This window comes from Pleurodeles waltl, chromosome 11 (assembly GCF_031143425.1).
Source record: "Pleurodeles waltl isolate 20211129_DDA chromosome 11, aPleWal1.hap1.20221129, whole genome shotgun sequence".
Taxonomy (NCBI): domain Eukaryota; kingdom Metazoa; phylum Chordata; class Amphibia; order Caudata; family Salamandridae; genus Pleurodeles; species Pleurodeles waltl.
In genome coordinates this window covers 545,227,704-545,254,674 of record NC_090450.1, presented here as the reverse complement: position 1 = coordinate 545,254,674, position 26,971 = coordinate 545,227,704, and the positions used below count along the sequence as shown (strand labels likewise).

The 26,971-nt window shown below is 44.9% G+C and overlaps 1 protein-coding gene across 4 annotated transcripts in view; it reads left to right on the top strand.

Annotated features, from left to right (window-relative positions):
- The window catches only part of XPO7 (exportin 7), a 659,915-nt gene that overhangs the window by 371,097 nt on the left and 261,847 nt on the right, over window positions 1-26,971 (top strand). For all 4 annotated transcript variants that reach the window (XM_069213992.1, XM_069213990.1, XM_069213989.1 and 1 more), the window contains 5 exons: window positions 12,574-12,680; window positions 12,854-12,942; window positions 13,973-14,080; window positions 14,711-14,793; window positions 24,016-24,230. In XM_069213992.1, the coding sequence (XP_069070093.1) occupies window positions 12,574-12,680; window positions 12,854-12,942; window positions 13,973-14,080; window positions 14,711-14,793; window positions 24,016-24,230 (602 nt within the window). The remainder of the gene's footprint in view (window positions 1-12,573; window positions 12,681-12,853; window positions 12,943-13,972; window positions 14,081-14,710; window positions 14,794-24,015; window positions 24,231-26,971) is intronic.

Genomic DNA, 26,971 nt, shown 5'->3' with positions numbered 1-26,971 from the left:
AATCCATCACCACAGATGGGTGAGTGTTGCAAATTGTCAAAACGGGCTACTCCCTCCCCTACAAGGCTTCCTCTCCGACCATGCCACCATCATTTGATCATCTGTCGGAGGATTTGGCACTTCTCTGTGAGGAAGTCAAGGCTCTCTTGGCAAAGGGCACCATAGAAAGTGTCCCTGCGCTAGAAGTAATTGTGGTTGTTATTCCCGCTACTTTCTGGTGCCCAGAAAGGACAAAGGCCTTCACACTGTCCTAGATCTCTGGCCCTCAATCACTTCCACAGGAGGGATGCAGAAAGCAGACTCTGTATGTGCTATATCAAAATGAGGTATAGTGTACACAGAGTCCAGGGATTCCCCAGAGACATAACAAAGGCTTAAGTAAATAATAATAATGCTCTCTTTTGTGGTAGAGTGGTTGAGCAGTTAGACTTATTAGAGGGTAGTGCAAAGTATTTGTTGTACGCACACAGGCAATAAAGGAAGCACACACTCAGTGACTATCTCCAGACCAATGGCATTTATATAGCAAAAATATATTTTCTTTTTGTTTCTAGAGCCACAAGATTCAGTTTGCAGGTAAGTATATTTGCAAGTAAGTATTAAACATAGGTATCAACACCACTGTAGGAAAGTACCCTCTTTCTGGCAAAGTTACCCTCACTTTTTGCCTGGATCCTGCTAACCAGGACCCCAGCTATCACCCTCTATATTTGGTTGCTTAGGACTTAGCACACCCAACAATTGGCATACTGGTGCCCCCTTGTAAGTCCCTAGTATACAGTACTTAAGTACCCAGGGCATTGGGGCACCAGGGGTTCCCGATAGGCTGCGGTATGTATTGTGCCACCCATGAGAGCCCATGCAAAATGTGTCTGCAGGCCTGCTATTGCAGCCTGCGTGAAAATTTGCATGCACCCTTTAACTACAGGTCACTGTAAGTCACCCCTATGTCAGGCCCTCCTAGCCCAGAGTGCAGGGTGCAGGTACCTGTATGTGTGTGAGGGCACCCCTGCATGGGCAGAGGTGCTCAGAGGAACTCCAGCTCCATTTTCCTGGACTTCGTAAGTTCGAGAAATCCATTTCACTTGTGTACTGGACACAGGTACATAATGGTAACTAAGAACCTGAGCATGTTTGGTATCAAACATGTCGGAATCATACCCCAGAACTGTTGCCAGTATTTGGTGCATGATTCCATGCACTCTAGGGGCCCTTTAGAGGACCCCCAGCATTGCTCCTACCAGTCTTATAGGGTTTTCTGGGCAGCCTGCGCTGTTGCCACCACACTGACATGTTTCAATCTTATCTAGATCACGCAGAGGAAGGCAGAACAAAGGATTTCCTTTGGGAGAGGAAGGAAACACCCTCTCCCTTTGGAAATAGGTGTTACTTGGCCTCGAAGGTGTAGGCTACCCAATCCACTGGTATGCTTTGAAGGGCACATTTGGTGCCCTTCTTGCATAAATTGCTTTGCACCAGACCAGGGGCCCCGGTCTCTGTTCTGGCATGAAAATGGAAAGGGGAGTAACCACTCCCCTGACCATCACCACTCCAGTGGTGGTGCCCAGCGCTCCTCCAGATGGCCGCTTGATTCTGCCATCTTGAGTCCCAAGTGGGCAGAGGCCCCTGAGAGCATCTGAGCAGCCAGGTCAGGCAGGTGACATCACAGCCCCCTCCTGATATATGGTCACCCTGCTAGGTGACCAATTCTCCTCGCTGGGCTATTTAGGGTCTTCCTCTTGGGTGGGTCTTCAGATTCGATGTGCAAGATTCCAGCAGGACTCCTCTGCATCGTTTGCTTCATCTTCTGGCTACTGGGACTGCAACGGGACCCTCCAGGAACCGACAATCTGCAACGCCAGCGACAACTCCGCTCAGCATCATTGTTTCTCTTGCTCCTTCCAGAAACTGCAACATTTTCCTGGCTGTGCATCCTCTGAGGGGGACGAGTCTTCAGCCTGCACAAGAAGCAATGAGGATTCTCCCTTGGAGTGAAGGAGTCACTTCCGTGCATCTGCAGGCACCAACTGCAACGAGCACCGGGTGCGTGGATCCTCACTCCTCCGGAACTGCGTGGATCCTGCATCACAGGTGGTGGTCTGGAGTGGTCCCCTAGGTCCTCTCTACCAGCTGTCCAGCTTGGGAGACAGTAAGCCCTTACCTGTCCTTGCAGGACAGTACCCCGGTGCACAGCAACTCTTGCAGCTACCAAGGCTTGTTTCTCCTCCAAGGGATCATCAGGCTCAGTGTAGCTCTTCTAAAGAACACCGGTGCTGGGGCCTGGTTAGCAGGGTCCCAGCACACTTCCAGTTAAAGCTGGCATCAACACTAGGCAAAAAGTGGGGGGTGACCATGCCAACAGTGGCATTATCCTACAATGTCCCTACAGTATCTAAGTCACTTTTTAGACACTTTAAGTGAAGTGCGGCCATATAAAGCAGATTGGCTGGTGGTCTGTCATTACAAACTCCACAGCTCCATGATGGCTCTACTGAAGCCTGGGAAATTTGGTACCAAACTTCTCAGCCCAATAAACCCTCACGGATGCCAGTGTTGGATTTTTATTGAAAAATGCACCCAGACGGCATCTTACAAATGCCCCCTTATTCTAGCCAAACGTCTAGTGCAGGACTGACCGGTCTATGCCAGTCTGCCACTTCCAGACTAGTTTCTGACCACATGGGGTGAGTGCCTTTGTGCACTCTGTGGTCAGAAACAAAGCCTGTCCTGGGCGTAGGTGCGTCACACCTCCCCCCGCAGGAACTGTAACACCTGGCAGTGAGCCTCAAATGCTCAAGCCTGGTGTTACAGTGCCCCAGGGCACTCCAGAGGGATAATGAAAAAAACAAGAAGTCACCCCCTCAGCTGGACCACCCCTAAGGTGTCCAGAGTTGCTGTGAACCCCTCCTTTGGAAAAATCATCCATCTTGCTTTGGAGGATTGGAACCAATAGGGATAAGGATGTGCTCCCTTCCCCAGCGGTAGTGGGCACAAGGAAGGTGTAGCCACCCTCATGGACAGTAGCCGTTGGCTACTGCCCCTTGACCCTAAACACACCCCTAAATGTAGTATTTAGGGGTGACCCTAAACCCAGCTCTTCAGATGCCTGACGACCTCAAGAAAGAAGGACTGCTGAGCTGAAAAGAGAAGGAGACAGCAACTGACTCAGCTCCCAGCCCTACTAGCCCGTCTCCTGTTTCTACAAGCTGCAAGAAAAGAAGCAACGCGTTCTGCCGGACAAGCAAGCCATGAAAAGCATCCAGGGGACTACATGCATCACGAGGACCAAGAAACTCCTGTGGACAGTGGACCTGTCCAAAAAGAAGATGAAGGAACCATCTTTATAGAGACTCTCACCTCGCTCCAGAAGCACAAGTCCAACTACTCTGCACCCGATGCCCCTGGCCCATGTCCAGAGAAACCAACTAGCCAGAGATGATCCCCAGGTGACTCCAACAACATGTCCACCCTGGGCTGGCCTCTCTACACCCCCAGGACAACGCCTGCAGAGGGAATCCCAAGGACCCCCCCCCCCCTCCCTTGACCGCGACTGCCCGAGATGAAGACATCCGTCGCCTGGAGAAGCACTGCACCCACAGCTCCCAGGTCCGAGAGAAACCGTCCGCCGGTGCAGCAACGACCAGCAGGCGACCCTCACCCTTGCCCAGTCAGTGGCTTGCCCGAGAGGCCCCACTGTGCCCTGCCTGCAGCGCCTAAGTGACCCCTGGGTCCCTCCATAGAGTTCTATTGAGAACCCAACGCCCTGTTTGCACACTGCACCCGGCTGCCCGTGCCGCTGAGGGTGTGGGTTTTGTGCTACTTGGGGCCCCTCCAGTACTCTTCCAAACCCCCCTGGTCTGCCCTTCGACAACGCAGGTTCTTACCTGCAAGCAGACCGGAACCGGAGTACCCCCTGTCTCCATAGGGGCCCACGTTATTTTGGCTCCTGTTTGACTTCTGCACCTAACCGGCCCTGTGTTGCTGATGCTGGGTGTTTGGGGTTATCTTGAGTCCCCAACGGTGGGCTACCTATACCCCAGAGATTGAACCTGTAAGTTTGTTACTTACCTCCCCCGGGAACTGTTGAAAGTTACACTGTGTCCACTTTTGAAATAGATTTTTGCCATTTTAAGGAAAACTGTTTACATTGTTGATTCCATTCAGGGTTTTAAGTATTACTAGGCGAAGTACCTTTCATTTAATGTACTTACCTGCTAAATGAATCTTGTGGTTCTAGAAATAAATTAACAAAATAATATTTTGCTATATAAACCCTATTGGTCTGGAGTTAAGTCATTGAGTGTGTGTTTTCACTTATTGCTTGTGTGTGTACAACAAGTGCTTAACACTACCTTCAGATAAGCCTAACTGCTCGACCACACTACCACAATTAGAGCATTAGTATTATCTATTATTGACTCTGTCAAGCCTCTCGGGGAACCCCTGCACTCTGTGCACACTATAGCTCATTTTGATATAGTATATACAGAGCCAGCTTCCTACAGGCATATTGCTCGTGCAGCTATTCCTTCATGTGTGGTATAGTGCATGCTGCCTTAGGACTGTAAGGCCTGCTAGAGGCGTGACTTACCTATGCCACAGGCAGTGGTTTGTGGGCATGGCAACCTGAGGGGGGTGCCTTGTCAACTTTGTCCTCATCTCCCCACCAACACACACAAGCTGTAATGGCAGTGTGCATATGCTTAGTGAGAGGTCCCCCAGAGTGGCATAATACCTGCTTCAGCTCTTGGGGACCTTCCCTGGCCACAGGGCCCTTGGTACCATGGGTACCTTTTACAGGGGACTTAACTGTGTGGAATTGTGGGAGCAATGGTAGCGTTTTTGGGAAAGAACCATGGTGCTGGGGCCTAGTTAGCTGGATCCCAGCACAATCTGTCAAGTCAGCATCAATATCCGCCAAAATGTGTGTGTGTGTAGGGGGTAACCGTGCCAGAAAGGGGCACTTTCCTACAAAGGTGAAGTTCAGAATGCTGACTTTTGCTCAGGTCCTCTCTGCCCTGGAGACTGTATGGTAGCGTTGGACTTGCAGGACGCCTATTTAGCATATTTCCGGTCTGCCAGCCCACAAACTCTACTTGCAATTTGTGGTAGGTTTCAAGCACTTTCGGTTCACTGTCCTCCCCTTCGGCCTTACTAGCGCCCCTCTGGTGTTCACAAAAGTGATGGTAGTGGTTGCAACTCATCTGCGCAGGTTAGGGGGTTTGTCTTCCCCTACCTTGACGACTGGCTCTTGAAGGAAAACTCGCCACAGGCCGTTGTCTTCTACCTCCAGACTACGGTGAACCTTCTGCATTCCCTGGGGTTCACTATACACATGCTGAAGTCATACCTGAGTCCCTCTCAGATGCTCCCTTTCATCTGAGCTATTCTGGACGCAGTGCAATTTCGGTCTTATCCTTCCAAAAAGTCAGTCTAGGATATTCGGGCTATGATCTCGATGCTTCAGCCTCTATCCTGGATTTTGGTGAGAATGACTCAGAGGCTGCTAGGTCTCATGGCCTCCTGCATCCTGCTGGTCCAACATGCCACATGGCGTATGCAGGCTCTGCAGTGGGACCTGAAGATCCAGTGGGCGCAGCATCAGGGGAATCTCTCCAACAAGCTCCAGATCTTGGAGAGGACTGCACTGGATCTGCAGTGGTGCTATTGAATCCAGATTGGGTCAATGGCAGATCTCTCTCACTTCCCCATCCAGATCTCACAGTAGAGACAGATGCGTCACTCCTGGAAAAGGGCGGCCATGTGGGAGAGGTGGCGATCAGAAGCCTCTGGTCTCCGGCGGAGTCTGGGCTCTACCTCAACCATTTAGAGCTCCAGGTAATCACATTTGCATTGAAAACATTCCTTCCCTGTCTCAAAGGGAAAGTGGTGCAGGTGTTCACCGACAACACCATTACCATGTGTTCCTGCAACAGGCAGGGTGGAGTGGCGTCGTGGACCCTCTGTCAAGAGGCTGTTCGCCTCTGGACATGGCTGGAACGCCAGGGCATTTCACTGGTGGTTCAACATCTGGTGAGCTTGCTGCATGCCAGAGCAGATGAACTCGGCTGTCAATGCATAGTCGATCACCAATGGCATCTCCATCCGGGGGTGGCGCAAGGTCTCTTTCAGCAGTGAGGACAGCCTTGGTTAGATCTGTCCCCCTCTGCAGAGGACGCACAGTGTCAGCGTTTTTGCACTTTGGAGTTTCCAAAGCGGCACTTGCTCTGCGATGCTTTTCGTCACAAGTGGAGCTGAGACCTCCTTAATGCCTTCCCATCAGTACCACTTCTGCCCAGAGTTCTAAAGAAGATCAGACATGACGGGGTCCAAGTAATCCTGATGACTCTGGACAGGGCACGAAGAGTCTGCTATCCAGAGCTATTGAGCATGGCCAGCGATCCTCCAATCAGACTGCCCCTTGTGAGGATCTTCTGTCGCAGCAACAGGGGACGGTCCTTCACCCGAACCTGTCCAGTCTCTGTGGAGATGGAGCGGTGGCAGTTGACAGCTTTCGACCTTCTGCCTGAAGTCTGTGATGTTATCTTGGCAACCAGGCGTCCCTCCACCAAAATGGTATTCGCCTGTCGTTGGAACAAATTTGTGGCATGGTGCATCAACAAGTCTGTTGATCCCCTTTCTGCACCTCTCTTGGAGGTCTCCTCTTCATTCTCTTTCTTGCTTAGCAGGGCTCTGCACTGGGCACCCTCAAGAATTATTTGTCTGCCATCTCTGCCTTTTAAGGCTGCCAGAGCAACCTTCTCTGTTCAAATATCCCATTGTTGGAATGTTTCTTAAAGGGCTCAACCACATGTTCCCTCCTATCCCGTTTATAGTGCCTCAGTGTGATTTGAACTTGGTCCTCACATATCTCATGTGTGCTCCTTTCGAGCTGCTCCACAACTGTGCCCTGCGGCTCTTGATTCTTAAAACTGCCTTCTTGATTGCCATCATCTCTGCTCACAGAGAGAGTGAGCTCCAGGCTCTCTCTTCGAAGCCACCATTTCTGGCTGTCCAGCAGGACTTTTTGATGTGATCTTAATTTGAAGCCCACCACCGGGGATGGTGTTGCTCAAGTATCTATTCTAAGGTAAAGAATCTGCAACTTGAAGTCTCTATCAGATGAACAAGTTACTTACCTTCGGTAACGATATATCTGGTAGAGACAAAGTCTAGTTGCAGATTCCTTACCGACCCGCCCATCCTCTCCGCACTGAGAGCTGATTTCTAGAGACAGGAACTTTCCTTCTAGGGCCCGAGTTTTGGCGCACCATTCTCAGTGTTCTTCATGGCTCCCCGCACTACTGGCGTGGAAAGTCATGAAACGAAACTGGCGCCAGCGTGGCACCTATATTTGACTCATGGCGACCACACCGCCAATGACACAGCGCATAGGATACTGCTCAACGAAAAATCTCCGGATCAGGTCTGACTCCTGGGGGAAATTCTAAGGTAAGGAACCTGCAACTAGAATATGCCTCTTCCAGATATATCGTTACTGAAGGAAAGTGAATTGTCCCTCACTCAAGTTTTTTTAAATTTATTTATTTATTTTTTTAAGGTCTCGGCTTAACAGCAGTTGCGCTGTCTCTTCAAGACATGTTGTATATACTTTGTGAGCTTCAGCTCATCCATAGGCTTCAAGTTAGATGGCTCCATCTTAGCTCTTCCATTCTTTCTCCCCGTTTTTAATGGTATACATTTGTCATGCTTCTTGCTGTGTTTAACCCTCCCAAAGCACATGGACCAATTACTATATCAATACACTGGTCACCATTTTAGCATCTGTTTTAGGAACTGCTTTTTTCTTTGTTGAAAAGCAACTGACACGATCAGTCCTGTTCTCACTTCTTAGAGCTCCAGTCCCTTTCTTTAAACAGGCCTGTAAGTCTTGATCTTATCTTGTCACATTTGTTGTGCATTCAGAGATCAAATGTTTTACGCTGTTTTCTGAGGGTGCCTGTTCCATCCTCCAAAACCCCGCTTCAATGCCGGTTTATGAAAGGGTATATATTATGATGGCAATCTCCTTCGGCCTCCCTGAGCTTGTGCTTGCCTAGGTGCCTCTTTCTCTCATGCATGCTTGACCGAGCTCCTTTCAAGTTGGCATTTAGTGGCTGACAATGACGAATGGGAGCAAGCCACGGTAGTCCGGTGAGCTGCGCTCTAGTCTGTCAGAGCCAGAGAGAAAAGTAAAGTCTTCCTGCTATTGGCTGCTCTCGTGAACATGACCTTGAGTTAGAAAACTCATTCGGAGTCAGCAGTAGTTTTTGCTGACAACATTTTAAATGCAGGGAAAATGGGACTTTGAGAGAACAGAGGCAAAAAAGTGGCAGTTCTTTGTAAAGAATCAGCGACATCTTCTATGTTTGTTCCTTTTGCCGCCATTGAGCTTATAGCAAAGAAGCAGCTAGTTCTGTTATTTTGAACACTGTAGGGCACACCTGTGAGGTCCTTCAGGTCACCATGAGTGCGAGGAATACCTGGCTCCTTATTAGCCACCACATATTTCATTTGATCAGTGATGCAGTGCTTTTGGGCAAATACGTTAAGATGACTCCTTTCACTTACAGACATCAGGTGAATCCATTCTGTCACCAAGTCACAGAGGCCAAGGAGGCTGCATGCTATTTGGAGACACCTTCAGCCAGCGTTGTACATGTTTACTCTGACTAACCCAAACTTAGAATCGGATTGTCTAAATCAGTTCCCCAACTTGCAGGGTCTGGCCAACCAGGGCACTTTTGAGAAGTTAGGGTTGGTTGGCTGGGCCCAGGCACAGCTTGGGGTGGGATATAAAGTTGCATAGAGGAGCATGCAAAATGTATCACTGTACTCTTATTCACAAAGAAAATGTTTCCTGTGGTTACACAAAGTAGTAACGGCGCATCAGCTGTGGGCACTTGGGTGTGCTGCATCTGCCTGGAGAACACTTACCATCTGGCCTGCAATGCTGAAACACTTTGACATTAACAAAGCCAATACCTCTTGCGTTGCCGAGATCAGTTGGCTTTGCTAATTCTTGTTTTTTTAAATAATATATTTTGATGACAAATCCCACATATGAAGCACTCCACTGCACAGTGTGACACAGTGAAACCTTTTTTCACCTATCTCACTAGCTTAGTGGGCTACACAAGACTCGAGGTCTTTTCATCTGAACTCCACCCGTGCTAAGCGGTGCGGGCGCTGTATAAGAAAATCTCCAAATCAGAGAGGTGCTGAATCTTCTCCTTACTGTGCATTATTTCTCGCTACAGATCTCTTCTGTCCACTTAACAGTGCTGAAATTCTGTGATTCATTTTAAATCTCATCAGCCAACATGATTATGTTGTTCTTATACATTAGGATTCACTTGTCTGGTATTAGAGTTGGGAGACTGTCACCCGTACTGTGATATACTTGTGATATCAGGCAGGCATCAAGTGACATGATTAAAGAAAATAGCGAAATTCATTCTCCATATTGTGTGCCATCGCAACACACTGGAGACAACTGATCCAACCCACTTCATTTTGTCTCAACACTAGCTCCGTAACACCACCTCTATCATTCTGAGGGACATGATTGATATTCCATGAAACCAAATTTCAGCTATACCAGCGTGCCTTTCCACCACATGTGTGGTCATGGGGTACCTATCATTCCTGCTCCGTATTGCACGTATATGTTCTTGTATCCATGCTTTTAATGCTCTTATGGTGCTGCCAACATGTATGAGGCCACAGCCAATGACACAGGTTACAGATTTGGTTTTACAATTCATATAATGTCGAATGTAGTATTTCCATCCTGTGTTGTAACTAAATTGTTTGATCTTTTTTTAACCATACTCACACATGTTGCATTCGCTACAGGTGTAAAACCCCTTATTCCATTCACACAACCATGTGTTGGCAACTCTGTTGTCTGTTGTATTACTAGGACATAGCAAATCCCTTATTGTTCTACCTCTACGGTATGTTACCCTGAGTTTGGAACTGCTATTATCCTTTATCCCCAGTATATCAGATAACAGATCCCAATGTTTCCACAAGATTGTATATATGTCATTACTTCTTTTAGTATATTGCTTCAGAATCACTCTATTTCATGATAAAAATACATTGATTTATAACAAACTTAACTTTAGATTTGTAAGGATGATAGCTGTTAGACTCTAATAACATATACGTGAATCCTAAGGTTTATGAGTGACCGAATCTTGTTGGCTGTTGGTGTTTTTAAAGGAAGCACAGAATGTCAGCACTATTAGTAGAGAAAAACGTTTATACCCGGGTTACATACTAAGGTAGGGGGGGGGGGGCAGAAGATTCAAAATGCCTTTAATTCAAAGATTTTCCCTTGCAGCTTTTGTACCGTATTGCAAGGGGTGTTTCTGGCTGCAGAGTTCTTTAGACTTGTGGAGCCCATTCGGCTAATGAGATCGGTGAGAAAATGTTCCACTGTTTGTCATATTGTGCAGTGGAGTGCTTCACCTGTAGGACTGGTGACTGAAATAATTTACGAGAATAATACTAATTTCTGATGATGTTTTTCTCTACAGGTTCAGAATAGGCAGCCAGCAGAATTATAATGTATTTTGCCTTCCTTACACTTATATTCTGGGTGAATGAAGGTGAAGAGAATGAGTCTACAGATCAAAGTACTAGGGTTAGGCTGAAACATGGGGTAGTAGTGGAGGAGACATAATAATTGTCAATACTCCCATTATCCATTTCTATTTTTAATCATATGTAACGGCCAGGCAAAAGCTGTGAAGAAAAAAAAATATTTGTATCAGCCAGGTCCTAATATAATTGAAAAACCCTCTTATGATAAAAAATATACTTCTCTGTAAGGAGCTCAAGGTGAGTCCACCACAAAGTTACTGATGAAGGTGGTCTCACTGATGAAGCATATCACCAAGAGTGAGAGAGGGGTACTTTTTTAACATTTTTTACTTCTCTTGAGGAAAAGTTGCTCAATAGAATAGGAGTCATTTACTGTTCTCATTGAGCCTGCTAGGCAATTTCTGTTGTGCATTAATGTGCAAAGGAGTGGTACTCCTAGGATGACTGAAATTCCTCTCGCTCTCCCTGGTTTCTGAGGATGACTACTGGGCTGGTGCCATCTTTTAAGTCCCTGCGCTCTGAATGGGTCCTTTTTCTGTGATGCCTTGGGCTTCCGGTTTAAACTGGTATAGCCAAGTGCTGTGGGTCTACCTATTGATCATAAGCACATCCCTTTGTGTGGTTTATTGTTGAAATCCATGTCCATGTGCCACTTTTTGCTGATGTCTGTGGCTTGGTAGATGTCTTGTTACTGAACGTCTGGTCCATGTGTCTCTGACTTAGTGAGAACATTGGTTTCTCTGCCACTGTCCCTTTGCTGGAACATGCTCCCAGTGGTTGTTTTAGTCCCGACCCCAGGTTCCCACGTTGTCACATTGTGAACAATACTAGACTTTAATGGTCATGTCACACACCTCCTTGTATCTATGTATGTTTTTGGTATTTGTATGGCACAAACCCTGTCAAAAGCAGCTGTGATCTATACAAGTTCAAAGGCAAAAATACAGTCAAATGATTGAGGAAGAAGCTGGGCTGGGAGTACAGAGGTGTGCTGTTACTGCATCATGATGCATTGCTCTTTAAAGAGGTGTGTCTTCAGCTCTCTCCAGTTGGAACACGGTAGGGGTAAGCCCTAATGAACACAGGGATGTTATGCCAGGTCTTGGGTGCACATACGGACTAGGCCTGCTGCCTTCCCTTGTCTTTTTTACACTTCTTTGCCTCCAGTCCTATGGTGCTTTGACTGTGGGTTTGCAGAGAACCACTGAAGATGGTGGGCTTGTTAGTCAGATAGCTGGGATTCTAGTTGTATCAGATGGATGGCAGCGTTAGATAGCAGACTCCTAGGTCCTTGCATCTGGCATGTTGCTCAATCTAGTTCATTGTGGCTGTCTTGTTAGTGACACTCTTTGGTATTTGGTACTAGCTTGTTCCTGACATCCAGGCCCTTGATATTGTCTTGTTGCTGACAAGATGGTCCTTTTTACGTTGTCTAGCAATAGACTCACTGGTCATTATGGCTGTCTTTTTGTGGGCACCCAGTTAAGTATGCTTATTCTGACATCAAGACCCCTGTTTTAATGGGTAGTCCTGGACATCCAGACTCATATGATTGTGTACGTGCTTGTGTCTAGGCCTTGATGTCATGTTTTGATGACTCCCACATCTCTATTGCTGATCTTGTTGCTGGCACTCAGACCCATGTGGCTGTAGCTTATTGTTAAAACCCAGGTCCAATTTGCTGTGTCTTCCTGTTGTTCTTGTTGATGCCTAGGTCCTTGTGACTGGCTCTCGTTGCTGGCATTGAGGACGAGTGCTTTGAAACGTGTGGGTATACCGTTGTGCTTCATAACTTGTGGCTCTCTTATTGCTGACACCCAACTATCTGTGGGCCATATTTTGTTACTGAACAGTTGGGAGGGGAGGCACTGAGCAGAGAACAAGCTGGGGTGGGAAAGCTGTTCTTTAATCTTGGATGTGAGAGAAGGAAATGTGTTCTAAGCTTTGATCTTGTTCCAGGAGAAGATGAAGACCAGTTTGAGCAGTTCATGCTTCCCCTCACGGCTGCTTTCGAGGCTGTAGCTCAGATGTTCGGCACAAACTCATTCAACGAGCAGGATGCGAAAGTGAGTGCAGTGACTGTTGTCCATATCGGAGCTGCAGGAGAGTATACTGCTTGTGTGCTTTGCTGGGGATATGGTGGTAGGGGTGTAGGGACTGAGATCTGCTACTGCTCCCTCCAGCCCATTTGTCTGTTGTCATGCTTTTTTTTTCTTTTCTTTTTTTTTTATCTCTGCAGAGGACATTGGTGGGTTTGGTGAGGGATCTGAGAGGAATTGCATTTGCCTTCAATGCAAAGACCAGCTTCATGATGCTGTTTGAGTGGATGTATCCTCTGCTATACTTCCTGCGCTGGCGGATTGTGATTTTGGTTGGGGGTGTTTCTATTCACCCCTTCTTTATACATCAGCCAACACCTTTTTGTGCTTTTGAATTTCTGAAGATTAGAGGGTCACTCGGATTTGAATGCCTGACTGTTGTATACAGCACAAACATCTGAACCAGAGGTATCTTCCTTGGAAATTACATAATTAAGACATGTTCAGTGTTTTCAAGTTCAAGCAAAGGTGAAGGCATGGTCAATTACCCACCTGTAAGGGAGTCTTAGTTATTGTCTATTTTATTGAGTATTTAACTATTGCTGTATGTTTTTTATTGTACTCTCAAACGGTTGTCTCACTGTAGAGCTGTGGCCAGGAAAACCATGCGTTTCCCCAATCCAGTTTTGCTTTACCACAATTGGGCAAGATTAGTCTGCATGTTTCCCTGACTGAGAAGCCTCCAATACAAAACTTTAAGTTGAATTGAATAATAGCATTTAAATAGTATGGACCACAGTTCTAGTGGTCATAGTTTGTACACATTGTTCTTCAGTGAATCTAGCTCACATCAAAGTTAACGGCTGCTTTATGCTCAGGCTGATCTCACAAAGGACATACACAACCTTTTATGGTGAGCCATGCCGTCTCAGAATAAGATTGTGTTTTCAGGGCAATGATTTGCTGCTGGACTGGAAAGTGAGGCAAAGTTAGAAAGCCCAGCATCTGCTTATCTGATTTCAGAGAATCTGAAGCCTTTTCAAATGAGCACTTTCTAAAGTTAGGTGGGTGGTATTATTATGAGTGCCATCCGGGGCATTATGTATTGAGTGTTTACCTGTCAACAGTAATTATATACAAATTTGTGTTTAGAGTTTACTTTGTTCAAAAGTGTTCAAAATTATGATCTGACATCTCGGAACGATGATATTCTTATGTGAGATCATGCCTGCTGTTCTTGTATGTACTAGCGCACGAGGGACAATCTGTCTTATAACGTTTAACTATTTAAGTCAATTTTCCTTAGCATTCTACTCCAGCTATCCATCGTACATGCCAATCTTGCAGCGTGCAATTGAACTGTGGTTCCATGACCCAGCCTGCACTACCCCAGTTCTCAAACTCATGGCAGAGCTTGTGCACAACAGGTAAGATTGAGGAGTATATAATGTAAGAAAGCATAGGGGGCAGAGGAGCCGACTCTTATGCCACCTTGAATGAGTCTAGAGACTCCCATTCATGCAGAAAATCTTAAGGATTCAAACAGCAAAGTCTAAAATAACTTCAACTGACACAACAGTGAGCCATGTGAAACAGTAGCCACAGGACTGAATCCCACTAAACACATACTGTTAGACTCTGTGGAAAACAGTTTTGGGACTTTAATACATTATATGGAAGGGAATGTTGGTGACTGTGGCGGGAGAGCTAGCTGCATTTCATGCTGCTCAAGTAGTGATGAAACTCGTGTGGATGGGATAGATGGGGTTCAACACCAAGGAAATTTTTGCAAAGGAAAATTTGCATCGCTTGATTCCGATGCTGTAGAGGTTGTGTTGGGAGGAACATTTAGGAGTCAGATCACTTAATGCAGTTAAGGCACAGATCTTGGTGGAAGAGAAAGCAGAAATGACTCGCAGTAGAAGTAGTGCAGTTAGAGCATTCAAAGCAGAACACAATCTATAGCGAAAACAGTCATTGACTTAAGGGATAGTCATCAATCGTGTTGGCTGACATAACCTAGTATTATTTTTTCACCTCTTGAATTGTCATTCTAGGTCTCAGCGGCTGCAGTTTGATGTTTCATCTCCTAACGGCATTCTGCTCTTCCGAGAGACCAGTAAAATGGTCACTATGTATGGTGGGTATTCCAGTCATAGACTTTATTACAAGCAGCCTTTATAGGACACTTTGTGTCAGTGTTCCCTGTAAAAAAATCTTGTTTTGTTGACAAATCCATTTAGCATCTGTGTAGGACTACTTTATGTACAGGCAGACGAGTTATTGAGTTACTTAGTGCAGCCCTGTACCACATGATCTGCCTTGCGTGGCCCACTGACGTGGAGAAATCTCTGTAGCCTGACCGTGGCTAGGTCCGCCAGTCTGTGTAGTTTCTCTTATCCTGCCATGGTTTTCAGTCTACCAAACAATCAGCCTACTTAACTTGAGACACACACACCACTGCTGCTAACTGTATCAATTTTAAGACCAAATTCTTGAGCCAGTTTAGAGAGATAAACTCAGGCAAGTAATTGCTCAACATAATAAAGCAGGGTTACTGTATAGAACTTCGAAGAAAACCACCAAAGTGAAACCAAGGAAGATGCTTCACAGAGGACAAAGAAGGAAAGTGATTACAACAAGAAGCAAAGGAGCCACTACAGAAACAAGCCAGCGAGGAGGTTCCATAACGGTGTACTCCATTTACTTCCTATTCCCCAAGTAGGGCCTACCATTGTGCCCAATCATAAACCCCAGTCCTAAACAAAACACAAAAGTTCAAAATGACCACTTGCAGGAGGCTTGTCCTACAGTTAATGGAATGTTTATACTTGGCAACTGTAGAGTTCAAGGACACATACTTCAATATCCTCTTGAACAACATGCACTAGAAATATTTTCGATAAGGGATAGACAATGCACAATAACAATACTTCTCTTTAGGATAAAGTAATCACTAGGGTATTCACAGTACCGCTAACAGTGTTGGCAGCTCACTTGAGATGACAGGAGATACATGCGCACCTGTACCTAGACGACTGTATGGCGAAGGTGAGCTCACTGAGGAAATGCAAGGACAGCATTCGGACAGTAATTAAAACATTGTATCATGAATGCTTTTCTGGATTTACATGCTGGGCATCTATTCCACCATCTAGGGTTGGGTCCAGAATTGTGTTTCGTTTCCCTGGTTTTTTTTTTCTTCCCATCTGGTTGTGTAGGTGTCGTTGACCTCCATTTGATGGTAAGTGCATCCCTCTTGTGAAGTCAGAAGGTAACCCAGACGTTCCTGTGCTTTGCAACCATCTTCAGATTCTTTTTTCTGCCGTTGTGTGTTGAAGCACACAGGAGGAGCTCCATAACATCTGAGTGTCTGCAGAGAAAAGAAGAAAACAGGGCACCGAAAAGCACTGAGAATCATGGCGACCACAAGGAACATCGTAACCGGGGAGGTGAACTCCCCTCAAGGAAGGGGACCCTAGTACTGGAAGACACATGGCCGGAGCATGCTGAGGAGAGAGAGAGTTGAAATGGAGAACACCCCTTTCAAATGTAGTCTAAACTGGCACCACAAGTTCATGCTGTGGGATTCACACTAGATCTGTAACCTGTGCCTTCTGACGTATCTCATCACTGAAGATTGTGAGAAGTGTGCCGAATTCCTGCCAAAAACTATGATGGCCAGACTGAAGCAACAACTCGCACACCACGCCATGGCCGGCACTTAGAAATCACAGGAATCCCTGAAGGACCTGGGCTTCTCCAGCAACGACGAAAAAACCTTTGAAGGGAAGAGAGTCGGACGCCGAAAGGAGCGTTGTTAAAATTGTTAAAACAGAAGGTGCGAGGATAGGCGATAGGTGAGGGGCGCCAAGAAGAGAAGGGTAACAAAAGCCCTGAAGGCCACTTGATGTCAATGTCAAAACATTTGAGGACCTAAGGTCGGCACAAGCTCAAAGAACTGCACATGTCCCGACCAAATGACACTGATGGGAGCATGCCTTTGAAACAATCCTCGATGCTGACCGGCGCAAAGGAGGTACCGAAAGAAAAGGCCAGAGAGGCAAAGAACATGGAGCTGATGTCTTGGAAGAGAAAGCCCTCCTCGATGATTGACGTGGAATGCTCACTCAAGGCTGAAAGGAAAAGACACGGACTTTAGGCTGAAATGACAGCACTCCTGCAGTAGAAAGAGGTCAGTGACTCCCTCAAGGCCTATTGAATCCCAGCCAGGGATGTGTCAGATGACGTGCCAGACATCGAGGCCCTGTCAAAGCTGGAACCACATGAGGAAGAGCAGGAGAAACTCTACAATTGCGACGAGGAGGGGGCAAGAGGGCAGAGAGACACAGCGGGTTCATCAATGAGGGACAGGATCTCAACACAGAATCCTGCGAGGAAGGAATAGACAGCGACCCTTTGAGATCTTTGTCCCTGGACGACCTATCCATGTACAATGGACTACTAAAGAGGGCAACAGACACATATGGAGTTACTCCTGCACCATGGCCTGAGTAAAGCTTGTATTGTAGGAAAACATTAATGGTTGCAAAAATAAAATAATTCCACTCTACCATAACACAATTACTTACCAAATATCTAAGTGGTTGGAGCAAAGGACTTAATAAATCTTAGATATTGCTAGCAAACTCATTGAGGTCCTCTTTTCTTCCTGAATTTTGCATGTCACAAGGGAGTAGGATGTCTCCTTGCACTCATCCAGCTCTGCAGCAAGGCTGTGGTCTGGAGCCATGCAGCTGATGACTGCCCCTGACAACATCAATGAATGTAAAATAAGGCTTCTTGGCGAAGAAGTGAGTATTAGGGGAGTTTTGCAGCATGACTATTTCTGGATTCGTATGCCATCTAGAAGTTGGATCTGAAGTAGTCCCCCTTCCTTTTTTTTTTTTTTTTGGTTCCTGTAGGCAATGTTGACCAGTTGGTGTCTTGTCCTTCTCCTGTGACGTCAGACGTATGCCTGCAAAGTCCACGTGCATGGTTGTTATCTTGAGATGTTTTTTTCTACTGATGGGTCTGAATGCAAAGTCTACAGCTTCTGATCAGCAACTGTTAAATCCTGGATGAAAAATTAGAAGAAGCTGGAGATAAGGAACTTGGAGGATTTCAACAGAGGACATTGAGATAGATCAGATAGCACTAATAACCACCAAATAGCCAGCATTTTTCACAGATGCATCTATAATGTTTATCCGTAATGATGGAGATTCACCCTGAACCCTAGAGCAAACCTGTGATAGATGGAAAACACACACTTTAGATTCTGCCCAAAGTGTCACCACAAGCTCGCTAAGAGGGACCACCACACAGAGTGCAGCTAGTGCCTGCCCAAGGTTCAGAAACTGAGTGCTGCAAGGTGTGCAAACTGTTTCTCCCTGGGACACTCAGGATGCAGGAGAACCATATGTTAAGGGCTCATGCCAATATTAAGGACTGTCCCTTGATTTAGAAGTTATCAAGGAACCAGAGGAGGCCCAGGCAGACCAGGAATTTGATGTAGAAGAAACAACGTACCACCAAATGCAAAAGAACAAAGTCTTCAAAAATGGAGCTTAAGACACTATCACAGTGTCACAGGGCTGAGATGAAATATTTGAAGTGAAGGAACTGTAAACAAGCCTTGATTCCTAAAACCCCAGGGACTGAAAGCAAGATAAGCCTAAAGAGCCCCGCAGGTCCAAGAAAAAGGATGTTTAAGGGCACAAACCTTCTGATGCTGACTGTGTTCCGCGTGCAGCCCTTAATCACAGGAGGGGCAGAATTCTGAAATAGAAAGTTATCTCAAAGCTGAAAAAACACCAGCATTGGTATCAAATGAAAGGTATCCTGTAAAAGAAGAAAAGCTTTAATTCAGTGAAGACTTTTTGACTTACTGCAAAGCCGCCAACCCAGTTGAGGCACAGGAGCAGTCAAAGTTGGAACCTCTACTTACCAGTGAACCACTGGAAGTGGAAGTAGAGAAGGATTTCTTACAAGCGGATGGACATTATTTGCAGGCAGTGCTGTAAATAGACAAAGAAAGTGATGGATGGAAAGATGTGGATGAGAGAGTTTGAATCATATCTGTAAAAAAAATTGGGTTGTTAGTTGTGAATGATGCGAGTCCTTCACAAGTAATAGGTCCACAATTGTCTTGCTAGGAACCAATTAACCCATTGCAGCATTTGACCCTCTCAGATTAGCGAAGTAGAACCATTCAAAGCCTACTCAGGGGAGGTGTTCTTGGGCTGGCAATGTTAACTTACTGCCCGCAGCAGCAGCATTTAATAAATTGTCAAGTTAGTGCTTTTTCTTTTAAAAAAACATAAGTTTATTTATTAGACACATACTTGTAGGAAACTGGGTTCTGGTTGCAGCCGACATCACCATTGCACCCGAGCTGCCTAGCCCGAGCTGAAGTGGGCCAACAGTGTCAACGTGGTTCCCAGGCCTTTTAGAGATGAAGCTCACCCACTAAGGAATTCCCGATGGGGACTGCAGCCTGTTTCTGCAGACTCCCCTGCAGCCATGAGTGACCTGGAGACAAAGACTCAACGCCTCAGGACACCTCTGCATGCGTTTACCTCAGACCGAAGAGAAGAGGACCAAGGGTGTCCCCACGTCTTCCAGCCTCGTGAGACCTGAGACTACTTACTGCCTTGGTCAGACTGGACCCCCAGTCCACACGTGCAGTCTGGTTCTGTGGGCCCCTCTCAACTCCTCCAACTGCAGTCACTCCAGCACCAGGCCCGTCGCCAAAAGACACCACTGCAGCCCAAGGAGAAGTGGTCCTATGGTGTCCCCAGTGCCAGAGGAACTTAAAGGTTGAGCCCCCCTGTGGGTTCCCCTGGACTGATGTTCCAGTCCCAACTAGCAGCAACTTCCTGACCTGACCATTTTCTATAGAAGTGAATGACACGCCGGACGCCATAACACACCTCTGCACCCATACCCGCAGCCGCTCATCGTTATGGGCATCATGTGATCTCTTTCCAGCTGGGCATGCTTTCTGCCATCTTTGCCTCCTTGGTCCAGGGTCCTCCCAACAGTCTTTCCCTTGTGTAGGTGTTTTTTTACGGAAAGGTTTAGGGTATCCCATGCCAATCCTAGGATACCACACCATCTCTCTACTCATGCCTCAATCCTCCTGCACAGTATTCTGGGACAACCTAACATGACAACTTCAAGTTTACTCTGGAAAGAGCGCCTCTGAAGGATTCAGCTCCGCCCATAGCTGTCATCACTGCCTGAACCCTTCCCTCCAAAACTTTAAAGGTGAGTCCCTACTATTTTGGCTCCAGAGGCCTGACCCCCTCCCCTTTGTTCTAGAGGGCCTGGGCTGGCCCAGTCCTGGTGCAGTGTGACTAATTGTCTCATGTAGATTTCCCCCACACCCTGTTCCTCTCCAAAGAAATGGGTCAGTCACTGATAACTGTTTCTTCTGTTTGTAGAGACCTTTGTTCCCTCTGCTGGGGAAAAGAGTTATTCCCTTGACCCAGTAGGGAGGGAGAAATATCTAGCATCTGATAATGAGCTGAGGCAGAGAAATATCACAGTTACCTGAAATCCCATAGGATGTGGATGTAGTGTGCTGGGAACTGCAAATTCCAACTTGGCATTGATGGTTTACCCCAGTTTGATATCTGGCTGGACCCTGTAGGCCTAAGTGGACTGAAACAGTAATTTAGGATTTCCCTCCGCAAAACAGAGCCCTAGCATCAACAGAGTAAGCTCACCTATACCAGAAGGGGCAGTCTCTGACAGCGAGAACTGTGATGCAATTGCAGGGAATTGTTACCATGGATACCGATAATAATACCACATGGAGGAATCTGTATTATACCAATCCAAGAATGGTTACTAGGGCAGTGGTTACAGGGAACGGGGCACTGCAAAGATTTAGTTGTAACGGAGAAGATACAGTGGTGGAATTTTCAAAATGGACAAAGGCAGGCCCATTAACAATAGCCCTTCTATGTGACTGCAGACCGCAAGTTTTTCTTTCCTTTAAATGTAACAGAGTTGTCCCATCATTACTGTTTTCTCAGTTATTCACAAGGCTTGTGTCCCAGGACAATTACAACCCCCATATTCATGTCAGTTAAGTCCTGAAGCTGTGTTGGGTAAACCTAATAAGAGGTTTAAAGACTACGAGACCAAATGGTGATAGACAGTACCCCAGAGTTAAAAGGCTTCTATGACTTCTATTTCCTTGCATTGAAAAGGGTAGGAGAGAGATACTACTATTGATCTCAAAGATGTCAACATATTTCCTCTGTTGATGAACTTAGGTTGCTTACCTGGCCCAGTTTCTGGCCGCAGTACAAATAGGATGACCGGCTGTGCATGGGAAACCGCAGGATGGCTGCTTATTCAAACCTCCTTTCTGTATGCCTGCTACAAATACCTACAATTTGAAGTGGGGAACAGGCAATATTTTGGAGCAACTGGGGACATCAGGTGGCCTTGGCCCTTTCGCATACCAAAAAGGCTCCAGGATGTAAGAGAGCTAGTCACACACTTTATTTCTCCCAGCGCAGACAACTAGCATGCGGTTCCAGAAAATGTTATCCTGACCAGCCTCTTGCATTTGTTTTCTTCCTCAGTGATGAGCCCAATCCATCTTGAGCAGAGCATTTTGCTACTGCAGTTGGGTTAGTATTCTCCACTGATACTGCACTATAAAACCCATTCACGGGTCTTGTTAATGAGCTTCCTCTTATGCTAGTTACCGCCTCTTCCCAGTCTAACATACTCCTCAACATTTATTTAGCTATTGCTTTATGGTGACAATTTAATGCCTTGTGCAATGTAGCTCCACATTTTTCTTTCCTTGCTTACATTTTATTATGCTGTCTACCTTCTATCATAATGTGGAACCTAGTCACTCTTTCTTCTAAAGACTGCATGTGTCCTGAGCTGAGGAAATGCTTCATATTCTAGACATGATTTGTGCTTTGCATTTCTGTACAAACTGGGTGAGCCATTCCCCTTCCCTCCTTTTTGACACATTTGAGCAGAGTCAGTAAAACCTGCCTCCAAGCCACATAACAAAATGTTTAGTGCCCTTATAGAGAATGTCACATTCATTTGACACTTACCATCCAGGGTTATTTGTAGAGTTTATTTTTTTGGTGAACACCACAGACCCCTTCAAATTAAAAACGCCAATCCTTCACATCCAGGAATCCCCACCACCTATCCCAAAAGAATGCTCATTTAATGGACTGGCCAGTGATATATGCCTACACCTTGTCCCCAATTCTACTGATACAGTGGTAATAAACTAGCCAACATGACTCTGATCCTAATAGCTCAGTGGTCCTGTGTGGCATAGTACTGGGACATAGAAGAGACGACAGACAGCAGGATGATGAAAATACCAGAATTTCATAACCTGTTGACAGTAGAAGGGGAAGTTGGTGAATCCAGAACCAGACAGCCTAACAGCCTGGAAGTCATCTCTCTGCTTTAATTGCATGTGTCAGAGATACCTCTTGGATAAACCGTTTCACCACACCAGTAATTAAAAGATTATTTCTTGGAGTGAAAAAAGTTTCCAGCATCGAGGTCTGCTTCCTTACCGATGTAGAACCTCAACTTGGCTCATGAAACATTCATTTGAACCCCTGTAGAAGATAGGCCTCACTGTTCCTGGAACTTTAAAATAACCTTCTTAATTACAATCTCTTCTCTGCATAGGGTGAAAACTTCAAACACGGACTACCCAAGGATCATACCGTCATAGGTACAAATGTTAGGGAAAGTATGGGAACTGACCCCTTCATCCCAAAGGCAGTGTAACATTTCTAAGTGAACCAATCAATCCAACAACCTGCTTTCTTTCAACACTCCAAAACACAGAAAAGACACTGCACAGGGAGGGAAGAAGGGAGGGCAGTTGTACTACCTACAAGTAACAAAAGTAAAAAAACTAGACAGTTTTTGTGGCTTCTGGCTCCTGCTGTAGGGAAAAATTGTCTCTTTCAAATTTGCTACACCCTCAGTGGAAAGACCCTTAACAATAAACCAAGAGCATACTCCAGCAAGGGGCCACAAAAACTTTCCTAGTGATTGTATTCAATAATATATATGCATGGCCGCTACATGTTTAAAATCCCCTGTTTCACAAATCACTGCTGTGTAGATATCCACGCAAACAGGGAAGGCACAAGTGGGACAAGCTGTTGTAAAACAACTTTGGCAACCATACCAACACTTATCTTCCCCTAAAAAGCTTATAATATCACTATATAGTCTATAAACAGCATTTGAATCTAGAGAAGATTCATGCTGCAAAAAGAAAAAAGACTCGCCGGTAACAATAGTTCTGCAGCTTTAAGCTTTTATGGAGTCTCATGCCACCCATCCTTTTCGCCTGTGAATGGATCTAGTTAACAAAATGGTAAACCCCAGAGCAATGAAAGTCACTGCAAGACACAGGTAATCAAGACAAGGAAAACTGAATTTTAATATGACCACCAATTACTGGAGCATTGTAGGCTTATGTTCAATGTCCTAGGGGGCTGGCACTGCCCATCTTTGTTCAGTGACCAAAAAAACGTCAAGCTGAACTAATTCTACAGCTGCATAACTTTTTCCTTACAGGTAAGCAACTAATTTCATATTTACATGTTACCTACTTGTCTTATTATCAGTAGAGGCTTTAAATGCACAAGACAGAGGGGCGTTTGATGTGTCTGTCAATGTCACTGGATCCTGAATGCATACGTTTTTAGGCGGACTCCGAAAGGATTGATTTTTTTTTTTTCAGTGAGTAAATACTTGACCCTGACCGAGCACTACTTGGCAGGATTTTGCAGAGCATGCATTTTTAAATAAATATTAAAACTAACCAACAGTTTTTTTTATAGATCTTAAAAGCAGATACAGTGTAAGCATGAAAGGTGCTTCTACTTTACACATTTCTAAGGCTTCTAACCAGACCTGGGGATTAATTCTGATAGAAATGACAAATCGATCAGCTTTCTAATTTGGTCTTCCCCGCCTCTTATGATCTTCGACTGATATCTTCATCTTTTTGTGCCACATGTCTTATCTGACACTACCATTGGGAGTACATAGAAACCAACCAAAACGCCTGTACTAACCATCTTGTAACAAAATATGCACTGAGTAGAAATAGCACTACTGATTGTGTTAAATCATTTGCATCAAAACTGGAAATCCTTTGAATCCAGATCACTTAGAATTTGATCGATGAGCTCAACCAGTGCTCCAATAACGACTGTTTACACTATGAAAAAGGACTATTCAGAATATGAAGGTGATTACATGTTGCAACTAGGGAAGCTCCCCAAGCTTTGTGTGCCACCTCAGTGAGATTATCTCTGTGTTTCTACAGGAAATCGTGTTCTAACACTTGGAGAGGTGCCCAAGGATCAGCTGTATGCGCTAAAACTGAAGGGGATTTCTATTTGCTTCTCCATGCTGAAGGCTGCACTAAGCGGGAGCTACGTCAACTTTGGAGTATTCCGTCTATACGGTGATGACGCACTCGACAATGCCTTGCAGACATTCATCAAACTCCTGCTGTCCATCCCACATAGCGACCTCCTGGTAAGATATTATAGTTAATTTGTACTCTTTATCGTATAGAAAGGCACTTTGTGTATTCAGTTTTTTTTGGGACGCAGCTGCGTATTGACTAATTCATGCAATGAGAAGGCAGCAAATGTTAGTTTTAACTTGCTTGATCTTGGAAATTGTGCTTATGTCTGTGATCATTTGTGTTGTGCATTATTTGTGTCAACTTTATGAACTTATTTGGTGACGACAGAAAAATCTAAGTATACATCTTTATGTAATATGATACGTACCGGAATAAATGTCCATATTACATTGATTTATGGTGAATGAAATCAGTAATGTTGTCTTCCAGTAGTTAGAGATGTCAATTTAATGCCTTTTTGTACTTATGGAGGGAGACGCTTGCACAGTTGGCTGATGATATAGGTCCTCAAAGCTTAAAAGATAGGAGTCTGCAAATTGTACGTGTGGCTTAATGTAACTAGGACGTTAAACCGTGGAAGGTTCCAGGTTGAAGTCTAGCTGAGTATCATATCTGAAATACACAGGAAGACTATGCCATTTATTGCTTTATGTACAACGCTCAAAGCTTGTATGTCACCCTGGTTTTCACCAGTCAGCTCGTAGCTGTATGATGTGGTAGGAGTATGCCAAGGAAAGACTGTACATTGTTTTGGTGGCAAAGTTTGAGACGTGAAGCAGGTTAAAAAAAAATTGGGGAGACCCAGTAAATAACATTTTCAGTAGTGCAGTCTAATGAGTGTTAGACATTTGGTTAGTGTTTTAACTGTGCTGAATAGGATGTGTGGGTTGATTTTGCGTATGTTCACAACTTGATAATGTTCTTCAGTGACTCTAGTTGTTGGGGTATTCAAGAACATTTGGAGGAAAGGAGAGAAAGTGGATTTACTCAGGTAGAGTTCAACATGAGGGACTTTAGAGCCTTTCTGAGAGGGATGACCGTGAGACCGACACTCTTTACTGAAGGAAAGGCCTGAAAACTGAAAGTGAGAAAAATATCTCACTGTGTAGAGATAGTATGAGAACCCAAATGAGGGGATAATATAACTGAGAGAGGTGGTTTAAAGAGGGCGGAAAACAAACTGCCAAGTACAGAGCCCTGAGGTTAATATACAGGAAGCGAGTTGGATGCGGATAATGTGGAATCCCCGGAGCCAGAAAGAGTTGTCAAAGTGCCATTTGTGTGCTAAGCATGGATAGGATAGTAGTGCATAAGGATCAATAGTGTCAAAAGCAGCAGCTAATCTAAGAGTATGTGAACACAAACGTGGTGATTATGATGAGCAGTGGGGATGAAGTCTGCTACATGAGTGCAATTTCCGTTGAACAAAGGTGTATGGAAACATAGACTTGAGCAGGTCTTTTGAGGATTGGTTGGGAGTAAGACTGTAGAAGGCAATCCATTCAGTATTTAGGAGAAAGAGTGTGAGAATAAGTGTGGTTGGCGAGAAGTTTGTGTAGGGATGGCGCCATGACATTTGTAAGGAGGGCCAAGCCAGGAATCCTGGCTTTGCTCTAAGAGCCAAAGAACAAATCAAGCCATCAAAACGTATGCCATATAAATTATGCAACAATTGTCAAGCTAAAATATGAATAAGTCTCTTTCAAATTAATAGTAATACATTTTGTTCGTGAACATTTGTTTTTCACAGATTATATCACTGTGTGCACCTTATTATTAAAACAAATAGCTTAATTTGTTTCCACAGGCAGTGCCCCAACAATACTGTCATGAGTAAACCAGTTTGTGCACTGAATTTATGACCCGTATAAATATTGTATCTGTGTGGTGCTATATTGTCTATTAAACCTTACACAATTGGGGTATTTTTATAGCACACATCCTGAATTTCATTTCAGTGTATAACGATGCTCCTGAAAGAGAAAATAAATTACATTAGTATCCGTCAGTGGAAAGATTGGCCACATCTTAATACAATCCACGTAAAATTACTTTATGAAGAGAAAAACAGTTTTTACTTGTTTCAATATGTACTCTTTGTCAGGTGTATGCAATACATAAAGACATTTATTTTAACACAATTCGATTTTCAGTACTAAATCACACTAATAAATGTTCTTTCAGTACAAGGAGGGTCAGACAGCACACTCCAAAATCAGAGAGACTTTGTGTTTGGGCTGAGAGGTTGATTCACCTTAGGCCTCTTCATGAACTGTTGGACTTGGCAATTGATGTGGCCTTGTAGGTGTGTGCTTTCTAACCCTCAATGAATCGAAAGAACATTTATCACTGTGTGATTTAGTATTGGAAAAAAACAGTGTGGTAAAATAAATTACTGGATACAAGCCTTAACTATATTATTACTGTAAAAGTAGTCCTACGGGGGGCTCTTTATATATGTTTTGCTTACACATACCCATTCTCCCGGGGAATTATTGGACTGCCCTAGTGCGTGCTTACTCAGTGAATTTCAAGGTCGGCAAAAATTTGACTATCAATTAAAATGAGGCACAAGGAAATCAAGTGATTTCATAAGATCACACAGTTTTGTGAAGTGTGGAGGCCGAGATTTGAATCCCAAGTTTCTTGATTACACATTGTACAGCTCAGCCACTGGATGGGTATCATCTCTTTCATTTAACACTGAAGGGGAATTCTTCGTTTCTGCCAGTAGCTGAATTAGTACTCCATGTCGGATAAATACATGCGTTACACATTAATTAGTGCTGTCTCAAATAGTGTTTTCAGAAGTACTTAATTAAGGGAACACAACGTGCTATCTTTTTGT